Source organism: Pelophylax lessonae (assembly GCF_965119305.1).
Source record: "Pelophylax lessonae genome assembly, chromosome: 1".
Classification (NCBI taxonomy): domain Eukaryota; kingdom Metazoa; phylum Chordata; class Amphibia; order Anura; family Ranidae; genus Pelophylax; species Pelophylax lessonae.
Genome location: NC_138768.1, coordinates 299,777,678 through 299,791,299, shown reverse-complemented (window position 1 = coordinate 299,791,299; position 13,622 = coordinate 299,777,678). Strand labels below are relative to the sequence as shown.

Here is a 13,622-nt window from a genome sequence, read left to right as displayed (position 1 = left end):
GTGCTGTGGGGCATGTTTTGTGGCATGTTTGGGCACAATACAGCGATCGCTGCGGCGATCTGCCATGTTTTTTTATATGGATGGTGTTATGTGCATCACTGTACTGTAGGAGCGGCGGTTTCGGCGCCAAACGGCGCCATTTTGCCTGCACTCGCTCCGGCCGCATGTTCTACATGCATGGCGGCCATTTTCTTGTAGCCTCCCATAGGCTTTAATAGAGCGCCCTGGTCTCATCACTTCCTCTTCTCCTGGGTACACCGATCGAGGCAGCAGCAGCGGCGAGGGTCTCCTCAGGTTTTATCCTTCTGTTCTTGCTATATCCATTGCCTGTGTCAGTTTATTGTCCCTGTGGGGGTCTCTTTGTGCTTGTGTGTGGTGCGGTGGGCTGCGCTCGCCGCGCTTGTTAAAGGGGCAGTTAACCCTTTATTCTCCGGCATATCATATTGGGGCAATGGATTCTCAGGAGGGCAAATTTCCTGCCACCTTGGTGGAAAGCCAGGGGACCGCTGTTTCCCCCCCAGGGGGAGATTTGGCCACTATTGTGGCCGGCCTTGCTGCTCAAGTGCAGATGCTGGTGGCTGCTCAATCTACTAAAAGACCCAGAGTTTCTATTTCCTCTGATTCTGAGGGTGAAGGTGATGGGGCTGTTATGCCGGGGGTCTGCTTATCGGGGTCCCGCTCCTCCCTGGATCTAGTGGGGTCCGAGGTGGAGGCTGAGGTTGAGGGGGTTGATAATTCTCCCCCTGGCTCGCCTGAAGAGCTTGCAATCATGGATGAATTGATTGCTTCCATAAAACAAACGCTGCGTTTGCAGGATGAAGTGTGTCCCCCTCTGCCTTGGCGGCTTATGGGACGCAGAGAAAACGCAGGACGCCGCAGGTTTTTCCCTGCAATGATGATTTTCAGCGCGCTGTTAAGGAACAATGGCGCAATTTATGCAAACCTTTTGCTGTGCCAAGTAGGTTCAAGCTGCGTTATCCTTTTTCGCCTTCCACTGATGAACGGTGGTGTGTACCACCCCCGGTGGATCACGCAATTGCGGTTTTGAACAAATCCACTGCGATTCCTGCAGAGGATTCCCCGGTGTTCCGTGATGCCACGGATAGAAGAATGGAGTCTCTTGCCCGTCATACTTATTCTGTTACGGGTTCTATGCTTAAAGCTCTGTTTGCCTCTCTCATGGCGGCCCAGGCTGTCGCAAGTTGGACGCAGATGCTTAGGCGCGTCCTAGTGGCCGATTCGGCCTTGCCGGCGACCCTGGATATGGTGGATCAAATCCACCAAGGTGTCATGTATCTGTGTGATGCGGACTTGGACTTAGTCCCGTTGGCTGCACGTGTACACAGCGTGGCGGTGTTGTCTCGCCGCCTGGTTTGGTTGAAGTGTTGGTCGGTGGACCAATCTTCACGTAAGACCTTAGCCAATCTGCCTTATGATGGGTCTCGCCTTTTTGGGGAGTCCTTGGATGTGTTGATTAAGGGGATCACCGGAGGTAAGAGCACTCTCTTGCCCCATTTCCCCAAGGCTAAGGGGGCTTTTGGGAAGAAGCATGCTAATTTTCGGCCCCCTCAGGGGTCCTTTCGTGCCTTTCAGTCGCACTACAAGGGCAAACCGTTCAAGGGACAAGGCTCTCAAAAGAAGCCCTGGTCTGGTAAACAGAAGTCCGGTCAGTCCGGACCCGCTGCCCATATCAGTGCGGCCTGAAGGGGCGCCCTCACCCAGTTTTGGGGTGGGGGGACGCTTGCTCGGTTTTCTTCAACCCTGGTTGGCCCGCGTGCGGGACAGGTGGGTTCAGGAGATCGTTCGATCTGGTTACAAGATCGAGTTTCTCTCTCGGCCGGAGAGCAGATTTTTTCCCTCAAATCTTCAACTGTCTCCAGAGCGTTTATGGGACCTGCACCTGGCGGTGCGAGACCTGAGGGCTCAGGGAGTGGTGGTTCCGGTGCCTCATCGGGACAGATTTCGGGGGTTTTATTCCAATCTGTTCACCGTGCCCAGGAAGGAGGGCAAGGTTTGTCCAATTCTGGACTTGAAGGTTCTAAACCGCTCTGTGCGGGTTCGCAAGTTCCGCATGGAATCCCTGCGGTCGGTGGTGGCTGCCCTGGTTCCAGGGGAATTCATGGCCTCCATCGATTTGAAGGATGCGTATCTTCACATCCCCATTTTCGAGGGTCACCAGAGGTACCTTCGATTCGCCATTGCGGAGGATCACTACCAGTTCGTGGCGTTACCTTTTGGTCTCGCCTCGGCTCCGCGGGTTTTCACCAAGGTGCTTGCACCGGTTCTGGCATTATTGAGAGCCCAGGGCATCTCTGTCCTGGGGTATCTGGACGACATTCTGGTTCGGTCTGCGACCAGCCAGGGTCTGGAGAAGGACCTGTCTGTCACGATGCAAACTCTGCAGGAGTTTGGTTGGACGATAAATTTTCCAAAGTCGACACTGAGTCCGTCGGTTCGTCTTCCCTACCTGGGAATGATCCTGGACTCGGTTCAGGCGAAGGTCTTCCTGCCGGAAGACAAACTCAGAACTCTTCAGGAGGAAGTCAGGTCCCTCAGGGACTTTCCGCACTCGTCTCTGCGGACGTGCATGAGATGTCTGGGATTGATGGTCTCGGCCTTCGAGGCGATTCCCTTCGCCCAGTTTCACACGCGGGGTCTCCAAGCGGAGATCCTGTCCAGGTGGGACGGGCGACCTCAATCTCTGGATCTTCAAATCTCGTTGGGCCATCGCACCAGAAGGGACCTTCTGTGGTGGTTCCAGTCCCCGATGGTATCGGGGGGCAAGTCCTTTCGTGCTGTCTCGTGAACGGTGATCACCACGGATGCCAGCCTGTCGGGCTGGGGTGGTGTTCTGGGCGTTCTGTCCGCCCAGGGAACTTGGTCGGAGGGGGAGTCCTCCCTTCCGATCAACATTCTGGAATTGCGTGCGATTAAATCTCTGTCTTCATCGTTGGACGGACCGGCTGCAGGGCTGCCCGGTTCGGGTGCAGACGGACAATGCCACGGCGGTGGCCTACATCAACCACCAAGGGGGCACCAGGAGTGCCCGAACGGCTCGAGAAGTGGCCGACATTCTGTCCTGGGCCGAGACTCATGTCCCGGCGATAACGGCGGTTCACATTCCGGGGGTGGAGAACTGGCAGGCGGACTATCTGAGTCGCCAGACCCTGGATCAGGGGGAATGGTCTCTCCACCCGGCTGTCTTCCAGATGTTGTGCGCGAAGTGGGGTCTTCCAGATGTGGACCTGTTCGCGTCTCGTCTCAACTACAAGGTTCGTGGCAAGGACGCGCGACCCTCGGGCAGACGCGTCGGACGCGTTAGTGGCCCCGTGGCATCAGTACAAGCTGATGTACGCGTTTCCACCGATTCAGTTGCTGTCCAGGTTCCTTTGCAGGTTACACTCGGAACGCAGCACGGTGATTCTTGTGGCGCCGGATTGGTCACGCCGGTCCTGGTACGCAGACCTCGTGAATCTGGCGGTCGACGCCCCGTGGCGTCTGCCTCTTCGAGACAATCTCCTGTCTCAAGGGCCGATATACCATCCTGCTTTACAGTCGCTGGCTTTGACGGCCTGGCTGTTGAGACCGAGGTCCTGAAGGAGAGGGGTCTCTCCCCTGAGGTTGTTCATACCTTGATCAACGCGAGGAAGTCTTCCTCGGGGAAGGTTTACTACCGTACTTGGAAGGCCTATTTTGCCTGGTGTGAGTCCAGGGGGTTTTCACCCCGCACGTACTCGGTTTCCCGAGTGTTGTCCTTCCTTCAAACAGGTGTCGATCAGCGTTTGGCGCTGGCTACGATAAAGGGTCAGGTGTCTGCGCTGGCCGTTCTTTTTCAACGTCCCGTGGCTTCCAACTCCTTGGTTGGCACTTTTGTTCAGGGAGTGCGGCATCTGGTTCCTCCTAGGAACATCTGTGTTACAATGTGCTCCTTTTGAACAGATCAGGGAGATCTCGTTGTCTATGTTGTCCAAAAAGGTCGCCTTTTTGGTTGCGATCACTTCGGCTCGCAGGGTGTCGGAGCTGGCGGCTTTGTCCTGCAAGTCTCCGTATCTGGTTATTCACTTGGATAAGGTGGTCTTGCAACCTAATCCTTCTTTTCTTCCGAAGCGAGTTTCGGAATTCCATCTCAATGAGGATATTGTCTTGCCTTCACTGTGCGCGAAGCCTAAACATCCGAAAGAGGTGAGACTACATTCTTTGGATGTTGTTCGGGCGATAAGGGTTTACCTTAAATCGACTGAGTCTTTTCGAAAGACGGATTCCTTGTTTGTTCTTCCAGAGGGTCCTCGGAAGGGCATGGCGGCGTCGGCCTCTACCATCGCCAAATGGATCAGGCAGACCATTGAACAGGCCTATGCTTTGCAGGGGAAGGTTCCCCCTGTGCCTGTGAAGGCGCACTCTACTAGATCTCTGAGTACGTCTTGGGCCTGTCGTCATGGGGCTTCTGTAGCCCAGGTGTGTAAGGCGGCGACCTGGTCGACCGTGCACACTTTCACAAAATTCTACAAGGTGGATGTTCAGGCATCGGCGGATGCTTCCTTTGGCCGCAAGGTTCTTAGTGCGGCAGTTCCCTAGGGTCCCTTGTTGGGACCTCTGGCTGTTGGGATAAGTTTTTATCCCCTGGTTCTTTGTTTTTTCCTGGGTTGTTGCTCCTGTTGAGCAAGTTTTTTTCCTTTTGCCCAGCTTGTTTCCTTCCTTTGGTGAGGTTCCTTTCCTTGATGCGGAGACTGCGTTGCCTTACGGCGCGGATGCGTTTCCCACCCCTCATGTTTGCACTGCTTTGGGACGTCCCCATTGTGACGAATATGAAGAGGCGGCGACTGTCGGAGGACGTAAGAGAAAACTGAATTTTTGTAAAATCTTACCTGTAAAATTCCTTTCTCTGAGTCCTCCGACAGTCGCCGCCCCCGCCCCTCTTTTGGGGTTTGGTTGTATACTCTACTGCTATTCCACTGAAACTGAGATATGGTTGCAGGAAGTAGGAGGGTATTGACTGAGGGGACCACCCCTTGAGGGTGGGATATGTTAAAAGCTTTAATGTTAACATATTCTGTTGCCTAGCTACTCCTTCGGAGCAAAGTCTAATACCCCATTGTGACGAATATGAAGAGGCGGCGACTGTCGGAGGACTCAGAGAAAGGAATTTTACAGGTAAGATTTTACAAAAATTCAGTTTTTCCTTTTGACTGCGTTTTAACTAATAATTATTTATTGCTCACACCACATATCATCACTTTGTTGCACTGTTTGCACTTTTCAATTTATTTATTTATTGATATGTATTTTTATTTATTGTGGTGTTAGAGACAGCAGTACGATTACCCTGCCTATTACGTTTGTATTAGTGCCCTTATACATCCCATTTGTTCTTCCACGTCACTGCGAGTAGTTCATCATTCCCCCTTTCTAAGTGGGGTTTGAACGAGCCGTTGGGGGAAGCTCCTGCGACTCAGTCACATGGAGCCACAGCAGCCTATTTCTCCAATGAACAAATGTTGAAAAAGTGGCACACCTGAGCCAAAGTTGTCCATGAGCAAATGGTATTTCTTTAGGCCACAAAAATGCTGACAGTGATTGGAGCTGATCCTGCTAACGCTGCTATCAGCAACCTATAGTGTGCGAGCAATCTAGGGCTAACTGTCCGTGGCTGGGAGAGAAGCTACCTGACACTATCTGATGCTGCTAGTGACAAGAATAAAGTAAAGAGAAAGGCATAATGAGCTAGTATGCATCGCACACTAGCTCATTATGAAATACTTACCTTAAAACGAAGCCCCCGCAGTGTCGCCCGCTCAGCGTCAGGACAGCCGACATGTTCGGCTCTCCTGCTTCCTTGTTCGCGTCCTCCGGCCATCTGATTGGCCGGAGGCACGATTACATTACTCCCAGGCATGCGCGTGGGAGCCGCCGTTAACGGAATAGGGCTCTGAAGGAATGGCACGGATGGCCGCTCCTTCAGAGCACATGCGCCGATGACGTCATCGGCTGCATGCACTGTAAATATCTCCTAAACGGGGTAAGTTTAGGAGATACGGTATTTATAGCACCTATAGGTAAGCCTTATTGTAGGCTTACCTAATAGGTAATAGACTTTAAAGTGGGTTTACAACCACTTTAATGCTGTACTGTTCTGACACCGTACTAATGGCACTGGCTGGGTGATGGGAGATCAAAGGGTTAAAGAGAAGTTCCAATTTCCTGTGAAAAAAATAAGTTTAGCTGCTGACTTTTAAAAAACAGCTACTCGCCTGTCCCAGGTTCCAGTGGTGCACTCACCCCAGTCGCTTTCACCCACTGTCTTCCTTCCTCAGCGACGGCATCTTCACTATGGGCACCCAGCTCTGACAGCTTGCGGCTTCACAGCCGGGTGCCCACTGTGCACGCGCAAGCAGCGCTGCGCATCGTGAATGGTGGATGCAGTGTTCTGCGACCTGTCGGGGGGGGGGGCAGAATTTCCGCTCTGATCGCCTAAGCGGTTGGAGCAGAAGTGGGAGCGGGTACCTGTTAAAATCTCAGCTGCTTGCTTTGGGGGCACTCAACAGGAGAGAGGGACCAGGAGCACCGAAGAGGGACCCGAGAAGAGGAGGATATGGGCAGCTCTGGTGCAAATCCACTGCACAGAGCACATAAGTATCACGTTTGTTATCTTTACCAAAAAAAATAAACAGGTTTTTACAATCACTTTAGGCTTCTTTCACACGGTCCGCCTCCGCAGGCGCATCCGTTTTGCTCAGCGGGGATCGATCCGCGATCCCCGCTGAGCCGGGCGGATGACAGCTCCGTCTCCGCTTGCAGAGCGGAGAGGGAGGTGTCTCAGCACCCGCTGCCCTCTATGTGACCTCCGCTGACACCCGCTGCCCCATAGAGCTGCATGGAGGATCCGATCAGATCCGCCTAAAAAACTGACAGGCGGATCTGATCGGACCGCCCGTGTGAAAGAGCCCTTAAACAACATAAGAGTGGAGATTCAGTTTCTTATAATTGCCCATTTCTGACTGTTTCTCTTACACAGGCCTCTTGCACACGGAAGTAAAGAAAAAGCCACATTTTTTACTGATTAGAAATTTGAGGCATTGTTGTCTATGGTATAGTGCACGCAGCACGATTAAAGATCAATTAGGCCTGGTTCACAAGTATGCGTTTTTTGGTGCTTTTTGCAAAAACGCACTACAGTCCATTTAACATGGTTTCCTATGGGACACATTCACGTGTTTGGGAAGGGTCAAGGACTTTTTTTAAACGCACAATGGTGCGTTTTTGCTTCAACAGACTTCAGTGGATTCTCTAGACTCTGCAGTAAAGCATGTAGTGCATTTTGGACACGCTTTGTGTTTTATAATCTGCCCAATAACAAATTGCAAAATGTATCAAACCCATACCTGCACTACAAAAAGCACTGCAGAAACGGATCAAAAGCAAACTGCATAAGTGGGAACCAGGCCTAATACAGCTTTGAGTACAGAACAGTAAAACAAAAACTGACGTCTGCCCTTGTGAAGGAACCTAACCACTGCATGATATCATTTGTATGACTTCAAGATCAAAATATTTACACAACTTTAAAGTTAGTACTGCAAAGTCCAAGAAATGTTTTTTGGATCTTAACTGGAAGGGAAAGTAATAGTTTCTGCCACCATCCCGAGAGTATAGTTTGTCAGTTTGTGGTGCCTCAAGTCAGGTGTGGGATTTTAAGGGCAGGAGTAAAACGAGTAAACAATAGTGGTACAATTTATAGATAAAATTTATTCACATGTATAATTATATACAAAGATTTGAGTGAAATAATGGGTAAAGTCCCATTGTGATAGTGAAGAGAAAAAGTAGTAGGTGTGGTTACACGTGAAAACAGTGACTTAGACAAGAAAAGCAGATGGTCCTGCTCTGCTGTTCCTCATATCAAAGAATGGGAATTGGTTGCAGAGAGGGGCCTGATCGGTATTCCAACATGTTTCGGCCTGTAGCGACCTTTATCAAGGATGTTACCGATTCTAGGAATAAGTACAATAGATTGTCAGAAATAATAGTATATAGTTGTTCAAATTAAGTTATATATAGAGTTGTAGATTAACATACATATTTTTTGTCCACTTTCTGGAGTATTGCTTTCCCAGACTTTTTCCAGGAGCTGCAGGAACAATGCTGTATTGGGTGAGCAAGGTGTGGTAGGGTTGTAATTGAAGCCACAGGTGAAACAACAATTATTTACTACAAACAACTCTTCAGGTTGTTTTTCACCTGTGGCTTCAATTACAACCCTACCACACCTTTCTCACCCAATACAGCATTGTTCCTGCAGCTCCTGGAAAAAGTCTGGGAAAGCAATACTCCAGAAAGTGGACAAAAAATATGTATGTTAATCTACAACTCTATATATAACTTAATTTGAACAACTATATACTATTATTTCTGACAATCTATTGTACTTATTCCTAGAATCGGTAACATCCTTGATAAAGGTCGCTACAGGCCGAAACATGTTGGAATACCGATCAGGCCCCTCTCTGCAACCAATTCCCATTCTTTGATATGAGAAACAGCAGAGCAGGACCATCTACTTTTCTTGTCTAAGTCACCGTTTTCACGTGTAACCACACCTACTTCTTTTTCTCTTCACTATCACAATGGGACTTTACCCATTATTTCACTCAAATCTTTGTATATAATTATACATGTGAATAAATTTTATCTATAAATTGTACCACTATTGTTTACTCGTTTTACTCCTGCCCTTAAAATCCCACACCTGACCTGAGGCACCACAAACTGACAAACAGTACTGCAAAGTCCAAGTTGCCAAGAGGGGCCATCCTACTGTTCAAAAATGTAATTTCTGCACCCCAGCAGTGCCAAAATGTTCTCCCATTGCGTGTACTGGTATAAAGGTAATTAAAAGTACTTTCTAGTTCATTACATGTAGACCCTTGACTATTCTGAATGCCATATAAACATTTAGCATTTATCTTTTATGTATATGAGTTCTGTCCCTTTGCTTGCTTGCAGGAAGAAATGTCAGGAGAGAGTGTGGTGAGTACCGTGGTACCAGCAGCTACAACTAGGACCACCTCATTTAAATGTGCGAGCACCAGTTCAAAGTATGTGAAGCTAAATGTAGGTGGTGCACTCTACTACACCACCATGCAGACACTCACCAAGCAAGACACAATGCTGAAAGCAATGTTCAGTGGGAGAATGGAAGTATTAACAGACAGTGAAGGTATGAAATCCCATTTGCCTTGCTATTGGTGTCGAAGTTTGTTTCATAATGCTGTGTGAATGGATGATTGATACGGATAATTTGTAATAAATAAAAAATAGTTTTTCATTTTTTGTTTAGATTTGACCCATAAAAACGGACATTCTGTAATTTTCATGTGCTGACTTGACTCTTTTATATACTGTATTGTGTTTTTCATGACAGATACAGACCTTAGGCCCCGTTTACACCAGTGCTTTTTGTATCTTGAAGCTCCAAAATGCTCAGCATCCAAAATCCCATGTAGTACGCTTCTAACTGTTCACTTCTAAGCGCTCAGGCTCTTGTGGTTTGAAGCCTGAAGTTGAAAAGGCTACACTAGCTATTTTGAGGCTGATTTGGGCTTTTTTTTTTTTTTTTTGCCCTTTGTACTTCAATGGAACCCTGAGATGCTTGAATCAAGTCTTTATATGCGTATTTCAGCATTTTCAAGCCTGTAAGAACCAGTGTTTTCCATTGGCTAAAACAAAAATTCCTAAAGCAGTGGAGTAGTATCTGTTAAAATAAATATTAAAAATAAATACAGCAAGGGTTCTTAAAAGTATAAAGTATAACTGAAGGTTTTGCCATGGCCTTCACAATCTCCTGACCTCAACATAATTGAAAATGGGGAAAAAACTTTTTTTTTTTTTTTTTTTTTAGTTTTAGATGGAGTAGAGAGGGATTAGAACACCTGACAGTTTTTATTGCTGTCTGTGCCCCAGTAAAGAGATTCATCCTCTCTATTTGTCCTATTTACCATTTTATAATTAAAAGTAAAAGAAAATCCCAAATTTTGGGTTGTCCCCAGAAAAGTAATAGAGGGGAAATCTTCCAAGAGGGACACTAGTTCTGGTGGGCTGGGGGTCCCCAAGGAAACCCTTAATTTGCAGAGACTTCCTCTCACTTCCTGTTTGGCTATGGCACAGGAAGTGAAGAAAAATCTCTGCAATGGGACACAGATGGCGGAAAAAAAATCTGATGGGTTATAACCCTCCCTTACTCCATCCAAAATGGAAAAAAAAAACTTTAATTCAGGGAATGCATTAAGGTAAAAAAAATGTCTTGACTTTATAACCACATTAAGTAAATGTATTGGTTGTAAAAAGGTTGCATTTAGTAAATTTAGCAGTTCTCTTGTTTTTATGCACTCCTTGATGTTTAACCTTTTATTTTGTGTATATGTGGGGCCATCTTTTAGCATTTAGTATAGATTCTTTTCCCAGAAAACATGGAAATTTACTAATACTATAACTGTGTTTAATAAAAGGTAAATGGCCTTTTCCTGGCCCACACTTGCTCTGGCTGTGACCAATAGGTATTCATTGTCCTGGAAGTCCTCTTTTTCTGACTCTCTTAAAGCAGAACTCCAGGCAAAAACGTCTTTACTTCTAATCCAGTTTTCATACCTTCCTAAAATTTGTAGTACATTTTTAGGTTGGCTCTGTACTTTCTCCAGTCATCTTCCAGGGCAGCATCCGAGAGAGAGGCTCCTCTCTCCTGAAACAGGAAACACAATAATCCACCATTTTAAAAATGTCAGTCATACCTTCTGCCTCAGTTTGATTGTGTTTCCTCCGGACTTACAGGAGATGCATCTGTTTATTTTCAGTCTCTGTGCTAAATTTCAGGAGGCTCCCTGACCAGCCTCCCATCCAGCTCAGTGAGCCTTGGGCAGTGCAGGTCGGGGCAGCACATTGGGGCAAGCTATCCCATGCCTGAGGTTTTACCCATACTAAGGGGTTTGCAACCACCCCCCCCAGCTGTCAGGATTTCAGTGGTATTCCCCCCCCCCCCCGCCCCCCCAGTGGATCTTCTAGGATAGTTCCTGCTAGCCACAGCATTCAGTCAGAATGGATGCGTGCAGCCAAAACTGGGTTCCCTATCTATGTTATGCATTCCCTCATTCTCTCCTACTTCCCTAATGCCAAGGTTGGTACAAAAGCTCAAGGAAGGAAAGGCTACAGTGATACTTATTGCACCCCATTGGCCTTAAAGACCATGGTTCAGTCACTTAAAAAAAACAAAACTCAGCATTTAGCCTCATCTAACACTTCCAGTCAAGGACCAGTCAACCACCTGAACTGCAAGGTCATGAAGCTCTCGGCCTGGTTCCTAAAAGGGTGGGGTTACAGAGCAAGGTCTGTCTAACAAGGTGATTGACCCCATCTTAGCCAGCAGAAAAACTGTGACTAGAGCCATCTACGAAAAAGTGAGGGAAAAGTTTGTCTTCTGGTACCAGAACAAAGGAGACCCCATTAAGGGAACTATTCCAACAATCTTAGATTTTTACAGGAAGGAGCGGACAAAGGCATTTCCCATAACACTTTGAAGGTTTAAGTGGCAGCCCTATCTTCCCACCTAGATTTTAGGCTGGCAGAGGACACGCTGATAAGAAGATTCCTTCTCCCATTGGGAAAAGCCACACCCATAAAGTTCAGCAGAACTCCGACATGGGACCTCTCCATGGTACTCAAAGGGTTCCTCTCTGCACCCTTTGAACCACTGGAGGAATGTTCGGATAAATATCTTACACTAAAAACAGTACTCCTGGTGGCACTTATGTCAACAAGAAGAGTCAGCGAAATACAGGCTTTATCCATGATAGAACCTTACTGTTTAATTCTGGCAGATAAAATTATTCTCATACCAGACCCAGCCTTCCTATCAAAAGTCTCTTCAACTTTCCACAGAACTCAGGAGGTGGTTATTCCTTCCCGTCCAAATTCAATGGATAGCAGGGAAAGAGTCACTCACAACAATCTAGATGTAAGAAAGGTCCCGATAGCTTGCCTTGAGAGAACTAAAGAGTGGCGAAGAACCCCCACCATGGACTATTGTGTTTCCTGTTTCAGGAGGGAGGAGCCTATCAGATGCTGCACTGGATGACTTCCTAGAAAAAGCGTTAAAAAGAGAAGAGGGATTTGTACCACTGCGTTGGTGTAGGGCCAATGTGGTGCCTATATTTAAAAAGGGATAAAAGTCTTCGCCAAGTAACTATAGACCTGTTAGTTTAACTTCTATAGTCGGGAAGATACTGGAGAGTTTAATAAAAGACCACATAGATGAGTTCTTGCTGGGAAAAAATATTTTAAGCAACAGACAGCATGGATTCATGAAAGACAGAAGTTGTCAAACAAACCTGATTTTCCTTTTTATGAGGAGGTAAGTAAAACCTTGGACAGAGGGGTGGCTGTGGACATAGTATACTTGGATTTTGCAAAAGCGTTTGACTCAGTTCCCCACACACGACTAATGTGTAAGGTAAAGTCTACAGGCTTGGAAAGATCAGTTTGTAAATGGATAGAAAATTGGCTAAAATATAGAATTCAGAGAGTAGTGGTTAACGATTCTTACTCTGAATGGTCTAAGGTTATCAGTGGTGTACCCCAAGGTTCAGTGTTGGGACCCTTACTTTTTATTTTTTTATAAATTATATAGGGTCTGGGATTAAAAATACAATTTCAGTCTTTGCAGATGTTGCCAAGCTTTGCAGTGGAATAACTTCCTTACAGGATGTCTCCAATTTACAAGCTGACCTCAATGCACTGTTTCATTGGGCAACTATGTGGCAAATGAGGTTTAATGTTGATAAATTTAAAGTTTGCACTTGGAGGCTAAGAATATGCATGCATCATACATACTAGGCGGAGTAGAACTGGGGGAATCCATAGCGGAGAAGGATCTGGGTGTTCTGGTAGATTATAAGCTTAATAACAGCATGCAATGCCAAGCTGCGGTTTCCAAAGCAAGCAAAGTCCTTTCTTGTATTAACAAAGGCATTGACTCCAGAGAGAGAGATATCAATTTTCCCCCTATATAAATCATTAGTAAGACCTCATCTGGAATATGCAGTTCAGTTTTAGGCACCAGTTCTCAAAAAGGATATCGGGGAACTGGAGAAAGTGCAGAGAAGGGCAACCAAACTCATAAGAGGCATGGAGGAGCTCAGCTATGAGGAAAGATTAGAGGAACTGAATTTATTCTCTTGGGAAGAGGAGATTAGCCACTTTAAGACCGGAAGGATTTACCCCTTTATTGACCAGGCCCTATTTTGCGATTCGGCACTGGGTTTCTTTAATGGACAATTGCGCGGTCGTGCGATGCTGTACCCAAACAAATTTTGTGTCCTTTTTTTCCCACAAATAGAGCTTTTTTTGGTGGTATTTGATCACCTGTGTGATGTTTTTTTTTTTTTTGGTTTTTTTTTTGTGTTTTTTTTTTTTTGCGTTCTAAACAAAAAATAGCAACAATTTTGGGAACATTTTTTTTTTTCACTTTCTGCTATTTAACATTTCCCCCCCCCCCCCCAAAAAAAAATAACATTTTAGGCCAATTTGTTTTCTGCTACAAATTTTAGTGGTTAAGTGGCATATGATCAACATGTATA

General features: G+C 46.7%; 1 protein-coding gene across 2 annotated transcripts in view; it reads left to right on the top strand.

Moving 5' to 3' along the window:
- KCTD10 (potassium channel tetramerization domain containing 10) overlaps nucleotides 1–13,622 on the top strand; it is a 49,199-nt gene that overhangs the window by 7,813 nt on the left and 27,764 nt on the right. For both annotated transcript variants that reach the window (XM_082264120.1, XM_082264119.1), the window contains exon 2: nucleotides 9,001–9,214. In XM_082264120.1, the coding sequence (XP_082120246.1) occupies nucleotides 9,001–9,214 (214 nt within the window). The remainder of the gene's footprint in view (nucleotides 1–9,000; nucleotides 9,215–13,622) is intronic.